General features: G+C 33.7%; 1 protein-coding gene across 1 annotated transcript; it reads right to left on the bottom strand.

Annotated features, from left to right (window-relative positions):
• Nucleotides 1–4,985: 4,985 nt before the first annotated feature.
• LOC149246655 (serine/threonine protein phosphatase 2A 55 kDa regulatory subunit B' delta isoform-like) lies at nt 4,986–9,929 on the bottom strand. The gene is made up of 2 exons (XM_089455732.1): nt 8,605–9,929; nt 4,986–5,549 (listed from the first exon to the last, which is right to left on the bottom strand). Exons 1-2 carry the CDS (start codon nt 9,793–9,795, stop codon nt 5,148–5,150), a joined length of 1,593 nt encoding a protein of 530 aa, XP_089311858.1. The 5' UTR covers nt 9,796–9,929; the 3' UTR covers nt 4,986–5,147.
• Between the last annotated feature and the right edge of the window lie 16,709 nt (nt 9,930–26,638).

Below are 26,638 nucleotides of genomic sequence, written 5' to 3'. Positions count from 1 at the left end.
TAACAATTTAATACATAATGTTTGAAATTATTACACCTGTCTTATCAACATCCCTCCAAAAATATATATTAATCAGATGTTTTAAAATAATGAGTTCAACGAATGATAATATTTATTAAAATAAACCTTTTAAAATGTTTGAGATTACTACACTATCTTATCACATTAGGTTAAAAAAAATATTAATTAATCAAATATTTTAATTTAAGATAATGATAATAATACATATGGTTATGTTCAAAATATTATGTTTAATAAATAATAATTAAATAATATTAAATAAAAATAAATGTGATGGAAATTTTATTAAACTTAGACTGAATTCATTTTTAAATTTCAAACATTTTTTATTAATTTTATTAATTTTATTTATAATTTAAATAATATAATTATATATATTTTTATTTCTTATTTTTTATTTATATTAAAATAAAGATTTTTTTATTGTCTATTGGGCTTTAGATTGATGGTGAATGGGTGCATTGTTAAGGCATTCCTTACCATAGGCACTGTTAAGGCACTTCTTAAGAACTCCTTGCAATAGGTCACTGGTTCAAATCCCCATGGGTGCTTACCTACCAAAAAAAATAAAAAAATTTTTACTATATCATTTAATTTATATTTCTTATTTAAATTAAAATATATATTATTTTACTAAATCATTCATATAATTGTTAGAATCTTGTATTATGAATAATTTTACATAATTATAAAATAAAAATAATTTTTTAAAATATTATTTTAAAAAATGATATAATTATAGGGGAAATTTTATTAAATATTTTTAATATAGAATTTAATTTTTGATCTAGAATATATATATAGAGTAAATGATAATTTAAAAATCTATTAATTATTTTTTATTTTTTCAATTTAAAGCGTAAATTTTGAAAAGTATTTTATCCATCACAATATGAATCAAAATTAAATTGAATTTAAGCTTATTTATAATACAATGCTATTATAATGGTTAAGTATCGTTAATTATTAATTTGAATATTTTAATAATGCTTTTGTTTTATATATCAGGTAGTTTATTACTTTGAGGATTTAATTAGTTTAATATTGAATGAAATATACAAATTGAAGTTTATTATTATTTTCAATGTAGTATTAGATGTACCAATTTTCCATACATAAATTTTATTTAATTTTATATTCATTTTAAATTTGATTTTGTGATCAATGAAGAATTCAAACTATAAAAATCAATAGAAAGCAAAGAAAGGAGATTATTTAACTTTAATTCTGAATTTTCAAACCAATAAACTTTATATTGGTTTCAAAAATGATTTTGTGATCAATGAAGAATTTTATTAGTATTAATTAGTTTCAATGAAGAGTTTTATTAACATAATTAATGGGCATCAATGAAATGGGATTAATTACTTGGAGCAAAATCAATTTTGGGAGGGGAGGATAACAACATATTTTCCAAACATAAGCTACATCTATTTGAGTTATATTTTTAATTGTATCCAAAGTAGCTAGATACTTTATAACTTACTATAAAATTATTTAACTTTAATTTTGAATTTTCAAACCAATAAACTTTATATTGGTTTCAAAAAGGATTTTGTGATCAATGAAGAATTTTATTAGTATTAATTAGTTTCAATGAAGAGTTTTATTAACATATTCACTGAGCATTAATGAAATGGGATTAATTACTTGGAGCAAAATCAACTATAGGTGGAGAGGATAACAACATATTTTCCAAATAATTAAGCTACATCTAATTGAGTTATATTTTTAATTGTATCCAAAGTAGCTACATACTTTATAACTTACTATGAAAAAAAAAATCACATAATTTTACATTAAAAATATTAAAAAATTTAAAATAAATTAAATAAAAGATAAATAACTATATACATATATGTATGGTGTAGTATTAAAAAAATTAAAAAAACCTAAAAAATTTAAATCCAAGAAGATTGAATTTTTTAATGTATAAATTTCATAATATATGATATGAAATTAAATCATAAAAAATTAAGCCAAAAGAAACTTGATCTCTCTAATAAGTCCAAAATTTAAATGAATATGAAAATATAAAATATTTTATTAAATAATAATTTTTTCTTTTATTTATATAATAATTGTTTTTTTTGTAAATTGAAGATTTTTCATTACTCAAAAAGCATATACAAAAATGTCAAAATGCATGGTCTCACCTCAACCATTGTTGACCAATGTTATTACTATGCTATTTACAAAAAGCAAAATGCCCAATGGAGAGATCCACAACCTTATAGGCCTTACATACTAGAAAACAAAAAAACACTAGTAAGATACTCGTTACCATAATCAGTCATCAGAGGTGATTGAAGCAGGATTATCTAGCCTTGTTCTTGGAGGAGGAGGATGGTACACGTAGTTGACAAGTTGCTCAAAGTGAACAAGCCAAGCTTCTAGCTTTTCGCTCTTCTTAGTCAACAAATCCTGCCCACGCAAGACAACCACAATTCTTTCGTGGACATGGCATTGAAAATAATGGATTTTCTCCAACTTGGCCATAACTGCCTCATGTTCCTCCCTTCGAACCTATCATGAAATTCCAACATGTCTATGATAAATCGAAGCATCGTTTGGAGCATCGTAGTTCTCCCAACACACCTAGCAGATGCGCATCCAACTCACTCTGCACCACCCAGATTGCTGGTCCACCCTCGTGAGCTTGAGACTCAGCCATGTCCCATTCCCCTTCGCTCATTGCTTACCCCACGAAGGCTCTGAACCAGAACCATGCTACTCCTACCACCCGCAGGACCAACTGAAGACCTTCACCCACCACGTTTCTGATACCGTGGCTGCTGCTATCACCCCGCGGACTCCATCTTGCACAATTTACCCCTCCCTGAGACAGGACAATTCCACTTTCACTTGAACAAGGGCACACGAGAAACGCAGACTTGGCTTCATGTTGATGGTTGGGTCGAAGCCTAGACCCCTGAGGCTAACCCCAATCCACACAAGGACCACCAAATCAAACCCAACACCACACACCCATAAACGAAGCACACTACCAATCAGCCACCCTCCACCAGATGCCCAACATTCCACACAACAGACAAAGAAGGCAAGGTAACCCAGCACCGATGGGCACCTCGACTCAAATTCACCACTAAACAATCACAAATCCATGCTAGAAATTGCAGACAGGCCGTCTTGAAAAGCCAGAAGGAGACCTCCGAGCTACGCACAAGAACTAGAAGTTCAGGCTTCTAGAAACCTGATCGATGCCAAAGCTATCAGGCTTCGTCGAAGGGAATTCTTCTATCAACGGCCTAAGGAAGGAAAATATAGGCAATTCTTACGCGAGAAAGCCAAAACAACACCAGCACCAAAACCTCCACCCAAACAAGACTGCCACCACCAGAAGCTTGGCGACCACTTATAAAAGAAACAGATACCTTACACAGACAAACAAAGAACCACCACCTGAAATGCCAAAGCAAGAAACCACACAGGCCCAAAACATCAACACCGAGAACCGATTAGTTCCTCGAACAGCACACCCTCTGGCTAAGGAATGAGAGGGAAAGTTTCACCCATATCAATAGGGAAAGAGTCGTTACCTTATTGAGCCTGCAAGAGGAGCAATAAATGGAAGACCACCACCATACCCATACGACCTTAAGAAATGATAACACAGGTAAATTTGTATCCCTCGATGAGCCAAAAGACACCCAGACTACTCCTTACATCATACTATTTAACCATCGTAGTGTCGGTGCCACTCGTCTTCGAGACAACACAATTCCTTTGCACACAGGTGAAGGAAGATGTTTCACGCATTCAAACACAGAGAAATTAACTACAACGTGATGGAGGGGCTGAATGTTTCCCATGCTCTGCTTATACCTTATGCCAAATGTTATTCTTCACGTAATACATGGTTCCGAGTGTCAGACACCCCATTAGGGAATTTTATTTATATAATATTATTTATTAACAAAAATTATAATAAATATTATTATATTTTATTTATTTATTTATTATTTATATGATATTATTTATTATTTATAAAATAATATAAATATATAATAATATTTATTATATATTTTTTAATAAATAAAATTTAAAATTATTTTAAAAAAATGATTGAACATTAGTTTATTTAAAAATTTAGCTCGAGTGTTAGTTTAATTGGTCTAGTTCTTGTTGCTTAAAGTACTTCACCAAATTAATATATTTAATAAATAATAATTAAATATTATTAAATAAACATAGGATAATAAGAATTCATCATGATTAGTTTATATTAAATTTCAATTATTTTGTCAAATTTATATTAATATATTTACAACATTTCTTATAATTATAGATTATAGAATAGTCTATCTTATAGACTAAAGGGGCATTTTTTCTAGTTAATTTTAATCAAAATCTTGTAGAGATTTTTAAAAACTTGAATTTAAGTTATTGAAACTATAGAATTTGAGTGCTCCATAGTTTTTCTAAAGACTCATTCTATTTATGCATTTAAGAATATATTTTAAACAACAAAAAATATAATCTTGCTTGAAATTGTATTTACCACATTAAAGTGAAAAAACTATTTCATGTAATAAGTTGAACTAAGTCTAATTTAAATGTTATATGTTATTTTAAACTTATATTTCTTATTGATATAAATTTGTGAATTACTTTATTAAATTATAATATATAACCTATTTCTTTACTTTATACCATATTTTTAGCATTTTATATAAATTTTCAGTAAAAATACTTATAAAATTATGATAAAAATAATGATTATTAATCAGTATTAAGCATTAAATATTTAACTTTTGAAGACCATCCAAAACTTAACTTGAAGTACCAGTCAAAAGCTAATAAAAAGTCAGTGTCTCCTGTATTGTTCAAACCTGCAATGTTATCCTTTATTATGATGAGGAAAAGAGTCATTTCACATAAAGCAAGAAGAACAAACCATTCAAAATACTGTATATGGTTCACAAAAAGCAAAGGGAACCCAATTCAAAAAAGTATGTACATGGTACAAACATTATAATTATTATTAGAAAGCTACGGTTCGTACATTACAATTATTATTACAAAAGCTATGGCTTATCTACGCTCATGGTGAGGAATATTTCTTTTTCTTCCTTGACACTACTAGGGATCCCTGAAAAATACACTTAGTAAACGACATTGAGTGGGGTCTGAACAACTTTTATGGGCATCGAGGAGTTGTGATACCCACTACTCTTGTATATGGGCTGATCAGTGGCTGCAGCAGCAGCAGCACGAGCTGCCATGCTCTCTAATTGTTTCCAGATAAGCTCTCTTTTTCTCCTCACATGCTGAGCTTTGGATTCTTCCTGCTCAAACTTGCGCATGCATTCATCAAACAGTTGTGGATCCAGCTCTTCCAGAATCTTTTTGACATACAGAGATTGTTCTTGAATGGATTTGTTCCAATGATCTCTCAGATTCTTCTCCACTCCAGACACAACAGCGGGCACTATCTGCTCCTTGTGGCGTGACACCAGATCAATGAAACGCTCGTTGTTCCATATGTACAGTGCTCGTTCTGCTACCTTTTTTTTTTTTGTACAGTGCCCCGCATCAAATCACAGTCAATCATGAGAATGCCATGAAGTTACCCAGACAAAAAAAAATTAAACACAATGAACTGCAAACCATTATGTATTGTCATTTATATACATATAGCTGGAAAGATATAATGGACTTAACTATCACATATAGTTTTCATCTGAGTAGAGACTAGCACAGAGAGAACACTGAATCCAGCAATCAGAAAGGCTAGTTGATTAGAATGGATTAAAAAGGTGAATGGGGTTAGTTCATTTAATTAATATATTTACAGTCAGAGAAGCAATGGACATTGTGGTATGTTTGGTGTAATTTATATTTTTCTAGAGGTTAAAAAAAGAAAAATTGATAGGTTAAATATTTTTCGAAAAGTTGAATGGTTTTATTTTTTATAATGTCTTTCGGATTAATCATATTATTGGACTTTTTGAATCATCTAATGTGGAGGAACCACATTAGATGGTTTGAAATTTCCATCAGCAACTTATGATGTAATTAATTCCAAAGATTATCAAAATAGGTATGGATCACAAATGTCTAAAATCAAGGGTTTTATTTTCTTTAATTTAATATTTAGAGTTAGAGAAGTAAGAGGCTATATCTTATAAATTAAAAAATAAAGTAAGAGGCTATATCTATATTTATAAATTAAAAAAAATAAAATGAAGTATTCAATATTTTTTTCATTTTATATTACTTATAAATTTAAAAAATGAGATATATTTCATTTTTATTGAATGTTTTATTTTTCTAAAAGATATATATATATATATAGTCAATTAGCTTTATCTAAGGTGGATGGGAAGAATGATTGAGACCCTCACTTCCCATATTCACTCCTCTCCGTAATTAATATGATAATATTTAATATAATGGCTTTGAGCTTATGATCTATTCCTCATATAAAATAAAAAACATATTTGAATTTTTTTAATATATATATATATATATATATATATATATATATATATATATATATATATATATAATTGTAGTCTAACTATTTTATGTATTAGATTTTGTTTTGTATTTTTTTTAATATTTTTTAATATATATTGATTTTTTTTAAATATATTTTAAAAATCTTTGAAAAATATAAAAATTAAATTATATTGTTTATAAAATTTTAATTCTCTGAACTTTATTTACTAAATAAATTTATTTATATATTTATAAATATAATTTAAATAACAAAAATATTACAATATTGGAAAACACCAAAACTTAAAACAAAACAAAACCTAAAACAACTAGATTAATACACATTAAACCAAAAATATTAAAATTTTACAGAGGGCTAAAACTACCACTATGAAGAAAGAAAAAACAAAGAAAAGAAAGAGAGTTGGCACAGATCATGAAAAAGGATTTATGACAATAATGATCACTTGACTGAACGTTTGTCCTATAAGCTAAAAATAGCAGTGGCAAAGCTTTCTGGCAGAAAGCTAATAATGATCTTCTGGTTGGTGCAGATTAACTCAACTTAATGATCTGGAGCTGCAGTAACGAGACAAAGCTGATCACATCATGTCTCCAACTGAGACATGCAGACATGAATGCTCAATTGCATCATTAAGCATGCAAAATAAACATCACATCATGTCCTAAAATGAAGCACGCGGACACTAATAGATAAAGAATTCCCTGAGTTGCAACATGGAGATGACATGTATGTATAGTTCATTCCTCTGAATAAGAGTACAACTACTGAATAAAAGCTGAAGGTTTCAGAATTTGCTGACCTCAACACTTCAAAATATAAAAGTATTGCAAATAGATTCATTTACTCATATCTTATATGAACTGTGGTAATGTTAACTGTGAGAATATATATATATCTATATATATATATATAATTAATTAGATTTTATGACTTTACATTTTGGTATTTTATAAAAATATAGGTTCATATTAATCCAGTTATGAGAGAAATTAAATTAAACTTATGAGGAGATTGGAATTTTCAAAGTTGAAGGATGCAATATGGAAGATGAATGGACCTCAAACAAATAAAAATTGGGAATTCTGGGAAAGCTTATACATTTTTATATACAATTGGGTTGTAAAAGGTCAAGGCTGCAATATATATGAAATGCATAAACCTCAATCATCTCAAATATGGAAACATAAGCCTACATACACAGAACTGAGAACTTTGGTAAGTAAAAAGGCATAAACCTCAACATATAAAATACATTTGTGCGCAACTGGAGTAGTCAAAGTTGAAGGATGCAATATGGAAGATGAATGGACCTCGAACAAATAAAAAATGGGAAGTCTGGGAAGTTTATATATGCAGAAACATAGAATTGGTAAATAAAGATCTATAGTGCCAAATCTAGTGGAACTTAAAACATGGAAATATAGAATTTGCGAAATCTTTAATATACATGAGCTTTGTTAAAAAATTTGGTGATGATCGTGAACGGAGGTCATCGTGTAAATAGCTCAGATTTAAATTCTAAGAGGAAATATGTTTCACTGAAAATTTATGAAAAAAAAAACTAAAATTCAAGCTTCTGTGATCCATATCAAGTTTATGAGAGATTTTTCGGCAAAAATCACATGAAATACGATTTGCGTTTCGAAAAAAGGAATTGCTAATTTTTCTGAAGTTGATTTCTACCTAAATGTTGACCAACCAGATTAGTTTTAATTTCCCAACACAGTTTCTACAAGTCGAATTTGTGTAAGAGGAAATGTGTTTCACTGCTAATTTTTCTGAAGTTGATTTCTACCTAAATGTTGACCAACCAGATTAGTTTTAATTTCCTAACACAGTTTCTACAAGTCGAATTTGTGTAAGAGGAAATGTGTTTCACTGAAAAATCACCCAAAAAATAAAGGAAGTTGTTAATTTATATGAAGCTGATTTCCACTTAAATGTTGATCAACCAGATTAGTTTTAATTTCAAAACACAATTTCTACGACTAAATTTTCTTAGTTAGCAAAACACTTCACAAAAAATTAATATGTTTTTTGTGTTTCTTTTACTTGGCTGAGCCTACGTAACCCCTAAAATTTTCATATGTTACCTGTGAATGTGAACTGTTCAAACTCCTTGAAAGCTGCCGAGACAGAGGAACAGCAAACTTCTGGAACTCTGCCTCTTCCATGGCTTCCAGCACCTCCTCCAATTCTCCAAGAAACAGCATCTCCTTCTGGCAATTAGTGAGGGGCCAATAGCTCATCAACCCCCGGACCACAACGCTTGCCAATTTCGAGTCCTTCTGCACAAACTGGGACACACAGTACTGGAGCTGGGGGTGATAAGCATTCAAGCACTTGGGCTTATGCAAGGGCATCAGAACCCTCCTCAGAAACAGCTTGTGCTCTTCCCTAAGAGGCACAGCAAAGCCATGGATAATGCTTCCCAATACCTCCAGAATCTCTGCAATCCCACTGTGCTTCTCTGTCTCAAATATGAAACGAAACAGAATATTGTTGAAAGCCCTCCTCATGAAGCACCTGAAGAAGGTGAATTTCTCGTATATACGGTGCACAATGGCCTTCAGAACCTCGCGCTCTCGTGGGTCCTCAGATTCAAAAAGATCGAGCAGCCCCAGAATGAAAGGCCTGTCAAGGCAAGACCCTCTGGCTAAGCTCTTGGGGTCCATCTGAGAAGAGGCCAGCAAATTCAAGAGAATGTCATACACAATCTGCAAGTGAGGCCAAGATGGGTCCAGCATTATGTTCTCATCCTCATGAACATCCAGAGCTTGGTATAATTCTGGTGGGTTCATGTTAATGTCTCTCAGCTTCTTGCTCTCGCTGTCAAAGTCTCGAAAAATGTTGACAGAAATCATGGCAAACAGTTCTTTCACAATGTTGTGGGGGAGCTGCTTGTAGTGCTTTGCAAGCTTGACAAACTCCAAAATCTCTAACAGGGTTTTGAATTTGAACTCTCTGCCCTCATCTTCATAATCCTGAGAGCTTTTTGCAGTGCGGTGGTCGTTATATAATACCTGGCAGGTATCGATTTTCTTCAGCAGAATGGTCTCAAAAGAGGAGGCCGCCATTGAATTTTCAAGCGAATTGGGACTTGCAGGGCTGTTGTTATTATCATTGGTGTCTCTGTCGAATAGCTCCTTGAGAGTAGATCTTCTTCTGGTCTTGATCTGCTTATCGGCACTGGAATTATTGTCGCCATGGCCATTCAATATGTGTTTCTTGTTGTGATCAAAATTTGTAGCGATGGAGCGAACCTGCAACAAATCCAATGCCATGTTATTGGGTTTCCTCCGCCTTGCAGCGCTGGTAGAGTGGGTTTCCTCCGCCTTGCAGCGATGGTAGAGTGGGTTGCATATATGTAGGCATGCAGCATTGAGAATTTGCTCTGAAGTGATGGAGGTGTTGCTGTGGGGTCTAGGTTATGAGAAATGGATGGATCGCCCGTAGGTATTTCAAAAAGGAAATTGGAGCCTGTTGGCATGCGGCGGAGTACAACGGTCCCATAAATTAATTATAATTATATTTTTCAACCTTGATCGGAAAATTGTACCTAAATCTTGTGTAGTTTAAATTGATTGTTTGATTGGATATATGGATTTAACATCTTTAAAAACTTTAACGGGCTTAAATGGTGAAGATTTCATTAATCAAATTTGTGATCAATGTGATCAAATTTGTAACATTTTAATCGTGAAAATTTCACTCATCCAATTTGTAATTTAAATAAATGTTTATCTAATTTTAAACAAATTAAATCGAAAAATAAATCACAAAACTTCTAAAAATTCATAATTAAAAACTACTCTTTTAATTAATAATTAAATTATAAATTTATAAAAAATAAATAAAATATATTTGTAATAATATTTTATTTAATTAAAAAATTAAAAACTTAAACTTATTTATTTAATTAATTATAAATGTACACCACATAAAAAATATTAAAATATAAGTATGTAGATTTTCACCATTGAAATTTTAAAAATGAGGTTTTGCTAATATGTATATTTTTTAAACATTTATAATTTTAAAAAATTAAATGGGTATATAATACATAATTATCCTAAAATATCAATAAAAATGAGGTTTTGTGAATATGTATATTTTGAAAATTTATAATTTAAAAAGTTAAATTGTATTATCATAAAATATCAATAAAATTATTATAAGATAATTATAAAATTGTGAAATAGTAATAAATAATTATTTAAATAAGTTAATATTAAATTATATTATAAACATGAAAGTAACTTTTTTATAATTTTTTTTTCCTCTTTTTTCCATTTACTTTTCTTTTTCTTTTTAAAACTTATTTTCAATCCTTTTCTTTGTTATTTTTAGTTTTCTTTATTTTATAAAAAAAATAAGTTTTCTTTATTTTATAATTTATAGTATGATGGATAAGTTGAATTTTCTTTTTAAACTTATCTTCCATCCTTTTCTTTGTTATTTTTAGTTTTCTTTATTTTATATATAAAAAAAAATTAAGTTTTCTTTATTTTATAATTTATTCAGTATGATGGATAAGTTGAACAATCATTTTGTTGGGTTTCAGTCACAAAAAACTAATTTTAATGGGTCCCTTAAATAATAATTTCCCATTTTCATTTAGGTTCTTTTCAAATTGATATAACGCTTAGAAACATTTTTAAAAGGATTCAATTTCTATTAAAAATGTTGTCCATACAATCTATGATTCAATCTAGGTTTTTCATCACAACAATAACAAAGCAGGTATTTTGGCTAATGGGGCATTACCATGGAACTTGGCATTCTTATAAATAAACAGGTAGATTATCATCCAATTCCTTAATTATCAATGCATTTATCCTTAAAGCTATGGAGAATTAAACATATGATTACAAACTTAAGGGATGGGTGGAAGCATGCATGAGTTCGAGGGATATTATAGCTCGGGGGAGTCATGTTTATACATGCCTTTAGAGGGTGGCTCGCATCACCATGAGTGGGTAGTATAGTTTGGTTTAGTACACTTTCAGGTGGGTTTGATGGTTTCCTCATCTAAGGATGGTGATGGAGTGCACCTATCACTTTTGTCCCTGTTTCTCTAGCATCTTAACATTAGGGAGTAGTCTATCTTTTTCCATTTGAGGTAAAGGAAGAATAGTCTTATATTTCTTTTAATTGTGGTTGATTGTAGCACGCAAACCCCAAGACCTTTGTGGGGCACTCACAAGTTTGGATAAGCCATAATGGTTGTAAGGGGTGTGGAATTTGTTATGGATCTAGGAATTATTGCTAGTCATGTGAGAAGAATCGAGTTGTGGGAGTGGATGAATAGTATGACATTGTTAATGCATGGGGTTTCAGATGTCATTTAGGCTTGTGAGATATGAGGGTTCAAATTCTAGTTGATGAACTTGAGGAAAACCTTATTCATGGACATCAAAGGTAGATTTATGAACTTGGTTGGTTTGGTTTTCCACTTGAATACAACTTTAGTAGTTATGAGTTGGGACCAAAGCTGACACAAAAAAGGTAATTAGATAAGGGGTATAGGGGCTAGCTCTACCTCGTTATTCTACTTCCTTATCGTTTTTATAAGCAGCAGATTGCATGACACTAATCTCAACCACAAACATGATCATCACGAGATTCTAAGGATTGGTTTGACAATGTGTAGAAGAGATCAGTAGCACAAAATTGACTAAGAAATTTTTAGTCTATAGGAGGAGATGTTATCGCTTCAACTTCAGTGTAGTGAATTAGCCACTTGTTTAAATACAACAATGGAGATTTTGGTGGAACAAGGACTCAACTTAGATGAGTTGAAGGTGAAATTGGATGCCTTTGATGCCAAATCAAGAATCTTCAAAGCCAAGATAACCAACTCTCCTTTTTCTTTGATAACTCTATTAGTTATGTTCATATTTTAATTTTGGATTTAAACAATGTAGCTCCCTCCATGGACTCAAGACCTTAGCTCAGGGAGGAGTATCTCATTCATCAAATCTAGTTATCATGGTGTGTCAATTTTGCTGAATACCAGGCTTGTTTTAAAGGGTTTATAAGTATAACAATTATAAAATAAACAAACATTTTATAATATTTTAATGGATATGAAGATAGATGAACATATAAATCTCATTAGCTTCATATTTATAAATTTTGTGCCCTTAATGTAATGTTGCATCTTCTAACACAAACATTTAATACAAAATATCTATTTTTCAGTGTGGAGATTGAGCACGTCCTATTCTTTTTAAAAAAATTTGAATTATTTTTCTATTTATATAATAAATTATTTCTATCTTATTAATTTTCATTTCAATACTTTTTTTAATTGTTTTTTAGAGTTTAATTTTGTAAATAGTAGATGAAATGTCTACTCACAAGGTTAAATATTTTAATTGAGACACACTTCATCTTCATAAAATTCAAATATAAAAGTGAAAAAAGCAGTGGAAAGTTAAAAATTCAATTATTTTATATGTAAGTTTTAAATTCTCTTATATCTATTTTTTTTTCTGACATGGTCATTTCATCTTAATTTATATTGATTAATTAATCACGCTAATACTTCCTTTTTTCTTAATTCTAAGTGGTTGAATGTACTTCACCTTGTTGAAATTGAATTTTAAAATTTAAAATTTAAAATATAATTAATTTTTAATAATTTTTTTTTTATTTTTTATTGGTAGATTTATTTTAAATTAAAATTTATAAAGTATTAAAATGAAAAAAGTGTTTAAATACTTATTAAATAAAAATTATAGGTAATGGTAGTCGTGTTGATTTAAAAGCACATTTTACATTTGCTATAATGTATATTTATGACATTTACATGTTTCAAAATGTAAACCAATTACACCGTTTGTATTTTCTATGCAGAGTTCATGAACCTGACAATTCAAACATGAGAAATTGAAAATTCATAACGTTGATTTACAAAGTCTTGCAATATTATACATGTTTTAGTTCATTAATAGAAGAGAAACAATATAAACTAAAATTGACTTTTATCATTTGCAAAAAGGAAAACTCGAGCTTTAGTGGACGTGGCAGTAGCCTATATTGCTAAACACACAAATAAGTTCGCTATTGAGTTTGTCTACAGGTTCTGATGCACCCCCACCATTCCTTCTCTGTAGGAAATAACATTTCTTTGAAAATGTTAGTTATTGAACAATGTAAATTTTGAAACGGGAACTCATACGATTACCCATTTTGTTGAGGTAGCAAAAAAGTCAACCGATTTTGAAAAGTTGTGATGTAGATATATATATATATATATATATATATATTTCGATACTTCAATTTTTTTATGCACATTAGTTTTTAGAATGTTAGTGATTTGCATGCTAATTTTAAAAAGTGTTGATTTTGCAATAGGCCCTTTTTTTAAAAGACTTATTTTTTACTTTAAATTTTCTAATGTATTAAATGTGAATAATTATTTTTCTAAATTTAACAATTTTTGAAGTGGTCTTCTTCTTCATATTTTTTTGTTTTATTTTTTTTTTATTTTTTTTTTGTAGTGAGGTTTTTATTTTTTTGCATAGTTAAAGAAGAAGGTCAATATTTTAAAGTTTTGATATTCTACATATTTATATATCTCTAATTAATTCTTAAATTCACGTCAAATAATTATCTCTAAATAACAATATTTTTTAACAATTGACATAAAAATAACCATAATGAACATAAATATAACTAAAAAAGTTACACATTTTGATTATTTTTTGCTAGAAATGACATGTCAAAATCACAATTTTTATAGGAAAAATTTAACAAAAAAATGGTTAAATAATAATTTTATTTATTTATTTATTCTTTTATTTTTATTTTTATTTTTTATTTTTTTTATGAATTTCATGTCAAATAATAATAATAATCATTGTTTTTTTTTCAAAAAATAATGATTCACGTAAAAATTAAAGGGGAAATCACATAATACAAATATTGAACACATAACAACATTAATTGAATGTTTATTCTTCTCATAAAATGTCAAAGTCAAAACATTACAAATATAACTAATTAATAGTTACAAAAAAGAAGCTTGATTTCCAAGCATAACTTAAATTTAATCAACAATATCACATAATCCAAACTCTTCATCATCTAGAGTTTCAACATTGTCTTCTTCCATAATATTTTATGTTTCATTTTGCTCATTTTCCTCTTCTAATGGATCTTTGATGTCTGTGAACCTCCCAATGTATGCATTTCCAATCATTCCATGTAATGGTGGTTAAGGTTCCTTTGCCTTTTTGCCACACGTGATTCACTAAAATCCCCTTTCTTCAACCCAATTTCTTTCATTGCATTTGGAAGAAATTGAAGAGCATTAATTCTCTGCTGAATAAATTTGCACCGTACTAGATCTTTTTCAATGGAAATGCAATTTCTTCCTTTTTGTCGGCAACATGCTAGTGTTGTACCTAATTATCAAGCACAAAAGAAATAACGAAGTAAATTGACATAATGACATATAAATTAAGAAAGAATATATTGAAATTCAATTCAATATAATAAAACTTACCTGAGCCAAAAAAATAAATCCAAAACCCAATATCCTTCATTTGAACGTAAGTCTATAAAATAGTTAATCAATGACTGTGGTTTTTGATGAATGTTAACTATCTCTCATTTTTCTTCTTTATCTTCATATGTTAGTTTTTTCACAATGACATCATAAACGAGTACTTGGCTATGACTCTTTCCATCTACCCGATTAAAAAGCATAGACATATAGTTATCATCTTTTGTCCAACTATCAATCTGGATGAACTCACAATCATTTATAATTGGTTGATCTTCACGGTTAAGAAGATTTGACTTTTGCCTGTAACATGAAATAGTAAAAGTTCAATTAACTTGTAGATAAATGATTTTTTTAACATTAATAAAACATACATTTTCAACATTTTACCATGTAAATTGCATCCTTGAGTTTGTTTTCCCTTTGAAGCTTGACAATAACATTGCCAATTGTGTGTTTGAATGAAATGTCACAAATCTCCATAATGGTGATGATGTGACTTCTACGAATCCCACAGCCACTTTACTAAGAGCTTGATAAGCATAAGGGTCACTATCATAGTCAATGTTTGGGATATTGAAACAATGGGAAATATCGGCAATAACTATGGAGTAATCCCTTTTAGGTATGATTTTAGCAATGTCTTCACAGTCATCTTGTATTACTTGATATTGAATAGTTTCAAACCCATTCCAAATGAAATGAGTAAGAGTTGGATCAAGTTCAACATTCCTAAGATGCTTCTTTTATAGTCTTTCGATTTTAAATTTTTCAGTAAAGGTTCTGAAACTATCTGGTGCTCCATTTGCATCCTTCCTCATCTTTAATAAAATAAACAAATATATATATAAGTTATAAAATAAAAATAAAATAAACAAATATATGTATAAGCTATAAAATAAAAATAAAATAAACAAATATATGTAAAAGTTATAAAATAAAAATAGTATAGAGATGAATAAAAATGAATGTATAAATCAACATACCTTTTTAAATGCAAGATAAAAATCTTTTAGTGTTGATGTAGAACTTGAATCTAGATAGTTGCGTACAAAATCATCCCAACTATCTTCATTCAACAATCTAACCATTTGTTCTTGTATTTTCATGTAAACTTTGTGACTGAATAGATAAAGTAAAAAAAGTTAATATAATGATATGTATAACAAATACTACCGAGAACAATATGTTAAATTTAAAAGAAAATTATAATATAGAAATAAGTAAAAATAATTCAACAAACTTACTTTTGAAATTCCTCAACATTTCCTCCAATGATAATTCCCCCGAATCCACACGAGATAATATTTCTTTGACAAGTTTATCATCCTTCACTCTTTGTAATGCTCTCCAAGGTGTGATAGTCATATCTTATAGAAGCTGCTTCATTTCAGGACCTAATTTACTGTTGCTACATATCAATGGTTTAGACCTTTTGACCTTCTGGTTTTTAATGCCAATGTTCTCCCACATGCTAAAAATCTCATTAATCAATTCACATATTCCTCGAGTTCAAAATACCAACTGGAAAATGTTATCAATACCTCTGAATATATCAGTATTTACACGGCCGCCTTTTGAACTGATTTTCTCCTCAATTTGATAGTTTATTTCCATACAACATTCCTTTCAAAATTTTATAGTAACATTTATCTTATCCCCACCACATTTTTCTTCAAATTCATTATGAATAAATCTAACCCTTTGGATAAAATTCATAGACATCCTATATTCATTATTTGAATTATGATCCCATGCCAATAACTTTGCTTTTATATATGATAAAATAGCATAAATGATAAATTTCATCGTTTCAAAATGTGGTTTGTGGGGGTATTCCTCCATCAATTTCCTTTTAGCTTCTACAAAATGGTCCCCCCCAAGCACATAATGATTGTATTCAAAACATTTTTACTTATCATATGTTTCTTTGTTGGGAACTTAAACTGGATCAACAAGAAGCACGTAATTAACCACATGACCATATGGATTGTAAATCATCAATGTTTTCAAGTTGTGAACATGCAGGTGGTGTGGCTTTCTGATTTGATATTTAAATTATCCTTCACTTGGCTTATAGATTTGTCTCACATTAAATGGAAATGTACGACACCCTCAATTAAGTTTTTCTTTGTCAAGTTATGTCGAATTGCATTTTGTTTTGTTTTAGTAATGTCATCCTCTAAATCAGTTCCTAGTGTAATGATTTCCATGCTTTCTTTTGAATTTTCACTAGGATTTTCACTGTTGGCAATGACTACTTGAGAATGTTCAACTTTCATTTTCTTCCTCCTAACATTCTCATCATTAACTAGAACAGACACATTCCTAGGCATTGTTACTTTTGGCCTTTTATGACTCTTCTCCTTTCTAACATAAGTTCTAACGTCATCCTCAATAATGGAAACATATTCTTTAGCGCCAGTTTCAACTTCCTCATCTTCAAAAGTAACCTATCTACCTTTACTAGATTTATCCACTAAAGACATTTTTTTTTTATCCCTTGGATGTAGTTTTGTAGCATCATGAATTACTATTTTTTGCTTGTTTTCCATACCTTCTTCTGACCCTGAGTAGAAACTTCTGACATCATTCATAATATCTTGCTCTATGAAATGAATGCTTCCCAACATAATTAAAAGATTTTCAATAAAATTATGTCAAACAAAATATCATATGTCAATAAAAACTAATTTATAAAAATATAATGAGATAGTTATAATAACGAAAAACAAAAATATAAATAACAACACTTACCATATCTTGTGCAATGCAATTTATAATTTGTTTACACAACTTTGTAGATTCCTATGTCTTGTCATACAATGACAATGATAACCAATATTTAATATTGTCATGTGACTTGGGTGGCTTTGTAACTACGTAAACAACTTCAGTGTCCAGTATCAAATAGAGGTCTATGACTTTTCCAAACACCTCATAAATTCCATTGTCATTAAGGATATCAACATATAGATATATTTGCACATGTTCGCCTTCTCTATCTTTCACATACCATACATTTTCTGTAACCTTCACTTCTTTTGATTTCTTCTAGTATGAAATCATTTTCTTATCGTTTGAGTCACTTGATATGTAGAAATTCTGCAAATTCTCTACAAATCTACCTCTAAGATCATATAGAAAATCTGACTATAGATTAACCTGATAATGCAATATACCAAAGAAAAATACTATAATCTACTTCTACTATCAACTTGTGGAAGCTTAAAGATCGAGCTGAATTAGAGCTTAACAATATAACCAGAAGAAGAAGAATCAATCATTCAAGACACATGAAAATACTTTGGGGAAAGCCTTAGCTAAAAACCCCACTATATGTATTATCATACCAGGTGTAAATACATCAGAATTATAAAAAGCCTTAGCTCTCACAGCTATCCATCTCTCAGTACAATCCTCCTGGAAGTTCATAGGCAATTAAAACTTCTCACAAACCTTCTCCTCTACCCTCCAAGCTCCTATTTCCTTGCGCAGTTACCTTTGGGATGATCTCCTTCACCTAGTGTAACAATGCTCTCACACACTGCTCTAACACACTGTCAGAACTGCGCAATCCTCAAGGAACCTTTCTTTGACTGCATGAATAGTTTCCTTTATAGGAAAACACATGCAACTGATAGTAACATGTCCTTAACATTTATCTCAACCGAGTCTTTCTCTGAATAGACAAGCATGAGTTACTGTTGAGAGAACTTTAGTTATTTGGAGTACACTCGTTGAGTGCATGCATGCATCAACTGGCTGAGAACTCACAATTAGTTACTCAAACAATTTGGAACTAATTTAACTGGACTTAACTTAGTAAACTGAGCTAACTAATTACAACTCAAATATAACTCAATCTTATCTCCTTAATTAAGGGATAAACTCCCTAATTTAAGGGATAACTATTGCATGACTTAAAAAATACATATAACTTGAATTTCTCCAACTAATTAACTCAAGATGAATTAATTAATTATTTTCAAGTAGCTGGTGAGACTAAATTCGATTTTAATTCACAATTTTAATTCAAGGACAAATTAAAAATGGAATATTTTGGATTCTATTTTTATCATTCCTTGTTGCTATTTTCAACATGATAGATTTGTAGTTATTAGCTCAAGTTTGGTTCGTTCAACAATGCTTTTTGAGGATCCACCTTTAATTTTAGCAGTGTTTGGTCCAGAAAGATTAACAGAAATCTTCTTTGATGCCATTTTTCTACAAAAAAATACACATATATAAATTAGTAAATTACAAAAAAAAAATATCTTAAATAAATAAACAAAAAGATAAATGATAAATAATTTTGTTAAACATAACCTTCTAAAAAAAATAAAAATAAAAATTAAGAAATTAAAAAAATGCAGCCCTCTCCTGCCCTTCCTCGCGACCTAACGAGCGCGTGGGGTGGAGGTTTGACTCTCAGAATCGTGCCTCCACCCCCATGGGTCTCCAACGGGCCTCTAGAACCACAGGCCCATTGGGCCACGGGATGGGGTGGGAAGGGGTTGCGTACATTGCCTCCCACGCCACCCCTAGGAGGGGGTTGCATACATCACCTCCCACCCCAGCCCTGGGTGACCCCTCCGGCTCACTGAGAATCGAGCCTCCACCCATGGCAGCCTGTTGGGCTATCGGGGTGGGGTAGTAGGGGCTACGTGTAGCCCCCTCGCACCCCTCCCCCACAGCCCAACTGGGGGTGGAGGCCCGATTCTAAGAATCAACCTTCACCCTTGGTGGGTTGGGGCATGGGGGTGGTTGCCGCCGATGAGCATGATTGGGCCCACCACGCCCACTACGGATGTAGTGGCCTTCTTCCTACCATGAGACTATTGAGGAAACCTGGCTCATCTAAATTTTTAATTTATAAAAAAACCTAAATTTTATTAAACCTATTGAATTTTAAAACTTGCACACAACAAAAGGGAAACTAACCTTTCAAATATGATAATATTCCGTTGAATATGTTGTTGATAACAATGTAGCTACTCCAAAAATTCTCTCCAAGTCTTTTAACGAACCTCGAAAATCCTTGATGTGATGTGAGGAATAATGATAATAAAATTTATGATATAAAGGAAATTATGGAATTATTTTTACTGCACGGTTAATGTGGGATTTATTTGTTTTAATAAAAGCTTTAACATATAAATCTTATTATGGTGATATAGTAAATTTTGATATAGCGAAACATTATGGAATTGTTTTTGTTGGCTTGTTGGGGTCTGACCCAGGTTCAGAGGCGATTTAGCCAAACAAATCCCAGTACTACTGGCCCTTTCGGTATTAGTCTGTGGAGCATGGAGTGAGGTATCACCCGAAGTAGTATGGGAGGGTGCTAGAACCAGGTTTCCGCACCTTGGAGAGGTTTGATGAGTTTGAGTGGTCCACGGTTCGACCCAGCGCGCATGTTGCTACGCACACTTTATTTTACTTTGTAGCCTGTGATGTTTCCTTCGTACAACCCTGCTCGGGGGCCGAACACTGTTATTACCCAAGTTATTACTAGTAATCCAATATTAGTTGATTAACTTAGCTTAATTGTATGCTTTTAGTTATACTTAACAATATTCATAATTCATATAAGTGCGCACAGTAAATAAACAGTATAATTGCAATTTATATCCAACAGATAATAACCCAAGAACAGATAGATGGAATTAAGATAAAACTTCTCTTTCTTATTCTCTTCCTTCGATTACAGACTCGAATCCGCCCTGTGCACTCAGCTGCAGAGCCTTTTCCTACTCTATGACACACTTAGACTCCTGCTCCTTTCTTCTACTGTGATATCTATTTAATTCCATTCTTTGTCTTTACAACTTAGAGCCTCACTCTATTTATACAATCCCATGGTCCATGGACCATGGGTAGGCTAACATTACATTAAAAACTATGGCAAACAACCCTATGACTCTAACATATGTTTCGTGCCTAAAATTCATGGAGCTTTACAATAATATCAACTCAAAACTTGGGCTTTGAGCCAAAAAACCTGCCTTGGGGGGATTCCATGCCCAACAGGTCCCCAACACAAACATCGTGACTCACCCTCAAGTCACTCTGTCAGCGTGGCAATCTTGGCACGAAGTCCCTCCAATTGTTCTCAAATAGTACTGATGTGCGTAACGCATTGGGTTGTTGCTTGCTGAATCCATTCTTCTGAGACCTCCGGGTCTGACGTGCTTCCCTGCATCTATGCATGCAACCCCTGTATGTGTGCAATCTTTCCTTCGATATTTTCCGTGATCGTGAAGACCTCGTCAATCCATGGCTAAACACGTGATTTGAGAACTGCCTCCTTGTGTCGCATGACATCCACCTACTCATTTAGTGCCTTAGCTTGCTGCATCCTCCCAAGCCGCTGAGTGAGGACGACTGTTTGCGTAGTTCCTTAGACACTGTCGTATTTTTGTTGGAGTTCTCATGCCTCTGTCTCTAGGCATTGGATATTGGGGTCCTCTTGAAAAGTCGTGAGGACATCAAGTGCTTGTTCCAACATGCCAGTACAGTCTCGCACTACACCCCCAATTTCTTCCAACCCTATTGTGATAGTGCTAGCATGCTATTCTTGGACTTCTGGGGGAGTGGAAGGCCGCGCCTTCAACCACAACTCAATGATTTGAAGATTCAACTCTAGCTGAACCTTTGTTGTTTCTTCCATAGCCTTGTGGACTCCGGTTGCCAATCTATGGATCCACACCTCTATCGGTAGATCTTTTGGGATAACCAGCACTGGGACGCATTGGCAAGTGTCATCTACCATCTGCTCTAAGTGTTGATTTTGCGACACAAATTCATTGCACTGCAAGGTGAGTTACTCCATGTTTATCTTCTGTGTACTGAGAACTTGGATCACGCAGCTCTCCCTGGCACAGAGCTCTGTCGTTATCCCATCCTGTAGCTGATACAACATCTCTCATGGAAGGATGGCCAAACTAAGGCTAAGGCCTTTCAACATGTTAACCGAAAATCTATCGGTAACGTTTGCTGCGAGTAGGGCCCTTTCTAGAAACACTATCTTGTTTTCCATCCATGCGTGTAGCATCTGCTCTACTGTCGAGGATCTTGTGGTGAGGTGGGTAGAAATGGTACCCACCTAAGGGGGTCACACCTGTAACTCCTGCAGCTGCACCCTGAGAGCCCCCAACATAGTCTGGTGCTCCTGCATAAAATCCTGAAGTGATTCACTGGTGACATAGCGGACTATCTCGCCGATGTCATGGAGATCACCTTCGGTTAAGGTTATTGGGTCAATGGCCAACTTCGAGGCCTTGACCTTCTTCCTTGGTCCCGCTCTCTCTGTGATGCATGGGCGCTTTAACTGTGTGGACGTGGTCCCTAGGTCCGCGCTCCCTTCTATTGTTTATGTTTCCTCTACCTCCTACCCTTGCAAGGACGCTGCTTGGCCCTCGTCCACCTTCATGGTTGCTGCCTCTGCCACCTATGTTGTTGCTGCTACTTCTGTAACCTTTTTCTTCTCTGTGGCTTTCTGTGTCGCTTCTTGTGCTGCCTTTTCCTTAGTTGCTACTATTTCCTGTCGCCTTTTTTCGACCAATTGTGTGACGCGCAGCTTGGCATCATCCTTCTTATTTTGCGCTGCCACCTTCTCAAGTTCTTCCAAGTCTGGGGCATGCCATTCTGGAGGCCATGTCCCCAAGACCATGAAGAGTAGGGCCCTTTCTAGAAATACTATCTTGTTTTCCATCCATGCGTGTAGCATCTGCTCTGCTGTCGAGGATCTTGTGGTGAGGTGGGTAGAAATGGTACCCACCTAAGGGGGTCGCACCTGTAACTCTTGCAGCTGCACCCTGAGAGCCCCCAAGATAGTCTGGTGCTCCTGCATAAAATCCTGAAGTGATTCACTGGTGACATAGCGGACTATCTCGCCGATGTCATGGAGATCACCTTCGGTTAAGGTTATTGGGTCAATGGCCAACTTCGAGGCCTTGACCTTCTTCCTTGGTCCCGCTCTCTCTGTGATGCATGGGCGCTTTAACTGTGTGGACGTGGTCCCTAGGTCTGCGCTCCCTTCTATTGTTTATGTTTCCTCTACCTCCTACCCTTGCAAGGATGCTGCTTGGCCCTCGTCCACCTTCATGGTTGCTGCCTCTGCCACCTATGTTGTTGCTGCTGCTTCTGTAACCTTTTTCTTCTCTGTGGCTTTCTGTGTCGCTTCTTGTGCTGCCTTTTCCTTAGTTGCTACTATTTCCTGTCGCCTTTTTTCGACCAATTGTGTGATGCACAGCTTGGCATCATCCTTCTTCTTTTGCGCTGCCACCTTCTCAAGTTCTTCCAAGTCTGGGCATGCCATTCTGGAGGCCATGTCCCCAAGACCATGAAGATGGCATCATCAGTGGCTATAAACGGGAGCTTCATCCACTGCTTCGTTGTATCCTTGCATGCCCTGATGTATACGTTATGCATGTTGGCTTTAAACTTCACAAAAATTTGCAGATTGTTGTACATAGTAGGGGACAGGTGTGGCTTCTGATTGATCCACATCTAGATGCTCATCTCCATGAGCACCCAGAAAATTTTGGTGTCACGAATCTGTTTTGTGTCCTTTGTGGCCCAAAGCGAAGCATACTTTGCGGCCTCTAGTAAGTCTCTATCAATGTTGGTTAATTGACTATCTTTTGGTAGCTCCCCCACTACGAGCATGATGGATAACAAAAACCACACGTAGTGGAAGGTTTTACCTTGCTCCTAGGCTTTGCGACAGTTTGTCAAAAATTCCTCAGAGAGGAATTCAGACCAGTTGAACTGGACCCCTTTCATGCACTGCTCAGCGAGTGTGACCACCGGTGCCGGTACTTCATCAGCGCGACACTTCCTCATGACTTTGTCGGCCAGGATTTGGGTTGCTATGCGTATGCCTTTGTCCTTGATGCTGGAGATGGTGTAGCCCCTTTTCTTCTTCTCCAACTTGTATTTTGTTTTCATGGCTTCTGCAAGGGCCAAATCACTACCCTTTCCTTTGGAAATGGTTGTGGGGTCCTTTCCTTTGCAACAGAGCCGAAAAATGCAGTGAATGAGGTTTGCTGTGATGGGGATAGGCTCCTCCAGCCATATATACCCATCATGCACTAGGTAGAGTAGCTGCCTGTTGATGAAAATTATGATTTGCGCACGGTGGAAATGTGGTATCCATAATAAATTCAGCAACCCAGCCTTCTCCACACCACGCAGCCACTTCCGTGGCTCTAATGTTATCACCGCCCCCTCAATGTTCTCTTTCATCAGGTTCCTAGTCTCTAGGTGTAGGAACTTCTTGCGGTCAGCAAGGTCCCTATCTTCAAACTTCATGGTTGGCACGCAGCCTAGGTGTATGCCCTCAAACACAATGCCCTCTGGGACGAATGGGGTCTAGAGCGAACTCTTGGTTTCATCTTAGTCCTTTGGTACTTTGGTCTTTCCTTTCTGTAGAGTGACATATGTGGGTAGTTTTTTTGTAGAGCGTATAGGTTGAATATCCTCCTCCATGTCTTCTTCTTCTTCCTCCGCAGTGATCAGGGCCTGCAAGTCTTCTTCTTCCTCATCTGTTTCTATTTGTTATAATATTATATATTACGGAGAAATTGAACACATAAAATATTGCAGAAATGTAAACACGGAAAACGTATAAAACAAGAGAGACACAGATATACGTGGTTCACCCAGTTTGGGCTACATCCACCTCGAATAGCCAGTCCTTCCTTTCTATTATCCAACAAAATGAAGAGACACAACCTACAACAAATCTGCTGTAATATCCTCTATTTTCTCTCACAGTCTCACCTCTCTACTTCTAGCTCAGAGAATACACATCTATGTCACAGCCTCAATAAAATGCCCTCATACAAAGAGAGGGGTTGCCTTCTAGGGAAAAAAACCCTAAACTAAACATAAGTTCTACCGTCAAATCATTTGCCTAATGAATGGCCCAGATTGACTAGAAGTTACTATACTTTTCCAAGGCAATTTTACATCTATTTTTAGCTTCGGGGGTGCTGCCCTCGAGCCCCCACCGGGGACCACTGGCCCTCGAACCCCCCAGCTGGGGGGTATCAGCCCCCCCGGACCCCCGTAGGGGGGACAAGTCCCCCCCGCACCTCCGCAGATGGAGGGGTGTACAAACTTCCTAGGGTATACATCCAGCTAAAACAAAGACCTCTGAAAAATCATGCTCCACACACAACAATCTCCCACTTGGAGAATGATTGTAGCAACTCCATCATTGCTTCATTTGCTAGACAATGACTCCTCTTTGGACCTGGATGTTTCTCATCTTCATCGTCATCCTTGAAGACCAATTGAAACTGAGCATATTCTCAGTTTCTCCCTGGTTATAACTTTTGTTAGCATATCTGTAGGATTCTGGCTAGTGTGTATCCTTTCCAGCTTCAAATCTCCATCTTCCGACACTGATCATATGAAATGGTACTTGAGCTGTATATGTTTAGTCTTGGAATGAAATGTTGAGTTCTTTGCAAGATGAATGGCACTTTGGCTATCACTGTATAACATTCCCATATCATGATCCTTACCCAATTCACCCATAAACCTTTGTAACCAAATCATTTCTTTACTAGCCTCTTTAGCAGCAACATACTCTGTTTCTGTTGTTGAAAGTGCAACAACAATTTGGATTTTTGAAACCTAATTGACAGTTGTTCCACCTATAGTAAATACATATCCTGTAGTGCTCCTTCTGTTATCTCTATCACTTGCCATATCTGCATCAACATATCCCTATAGAGAAATGTTTGAACCACCAAAGCATAATGCTTGATTTGTGGTACCTTTCAAATATCTGAGAATCCATTTCACTGCCATCCAATGTTCCTTTCCTAGATTGTTCATGTACCTGTTTACAACTCCCACTGCATGTGCAATATTAGGCCTTGTGCAGACCATTGCATACATTAAGCTTCCAACTGCTGATGCATATGGAACTTTAGACATATAATCCATGTCTTCTTGGGTCTTTGGGCACATTTCCTTACTAAGTTTGAAATGGCTAGCAAAAGGTGTACTAACTGGTTTTGCATTGTGCATATTAAATCTTTTCAACACCTTTTGTATGTACTCATTCTGAGACAATGTTAATTTGCAATTTTTCCTGTCTCTAGTGATTCTCATATCAAGGATTTGTTTTGCAGCTCCCAAATCCTTCATTGCAAATGAATTTGCCAATTTTCTTTTGAGCATATTTATTTCCTACATGTTAGACCCTGAAACAAGCATTTCATCCACATACAATAACAATATAATATAGTTGCCATCATTTTTCTTTTTCAGATAGACACAATGATTAGAGTGACATCTAGTATAACCTTGTTCAGACATAAACTTGTCAAACTTTAGATACCACTGCCTTGGAGCTTGTTTTAAGCCATACAAGCTCTTCTTCAACCTACACACTAGTTTCTCCTTCCCTTTCACCTCATATCCTTGTGGCAGCTGCATATATATCTCTTTCTCCAAATCCCCATGAAGAAAGGCTATCTTTACATCTAACTGCTCAAGATGCTAATCTTCAACTGATACTAGACTTAAAATAGTTCTGATTGAAGTCATTTTAACAATAGGAGAAAATATTTCATCAAAATCAATACCTT

The sequence above is a fragment of the Pinus tabuliformis genome, chromosome 7, assembly GCF_031772625.1.
Source record: "Pinus tabuliformis cultivar Carrire ecotype Pingquan chromosome 7, CPIR1, whole genome shotgun sequence".
Classification (NCBI taxonomy): domain Eukaryota; kingdom Viridiplantae; phylum Streptophyta; class Pinopsida; order Pinales; family Pinaceae; genus Pinus; species Pinus tabuliformis.
The sequence above is the reverse complement of the archived record's forward strand: the minus strand, read 5'-3'. Positions and strand labels throughout refer to the sequence as shown.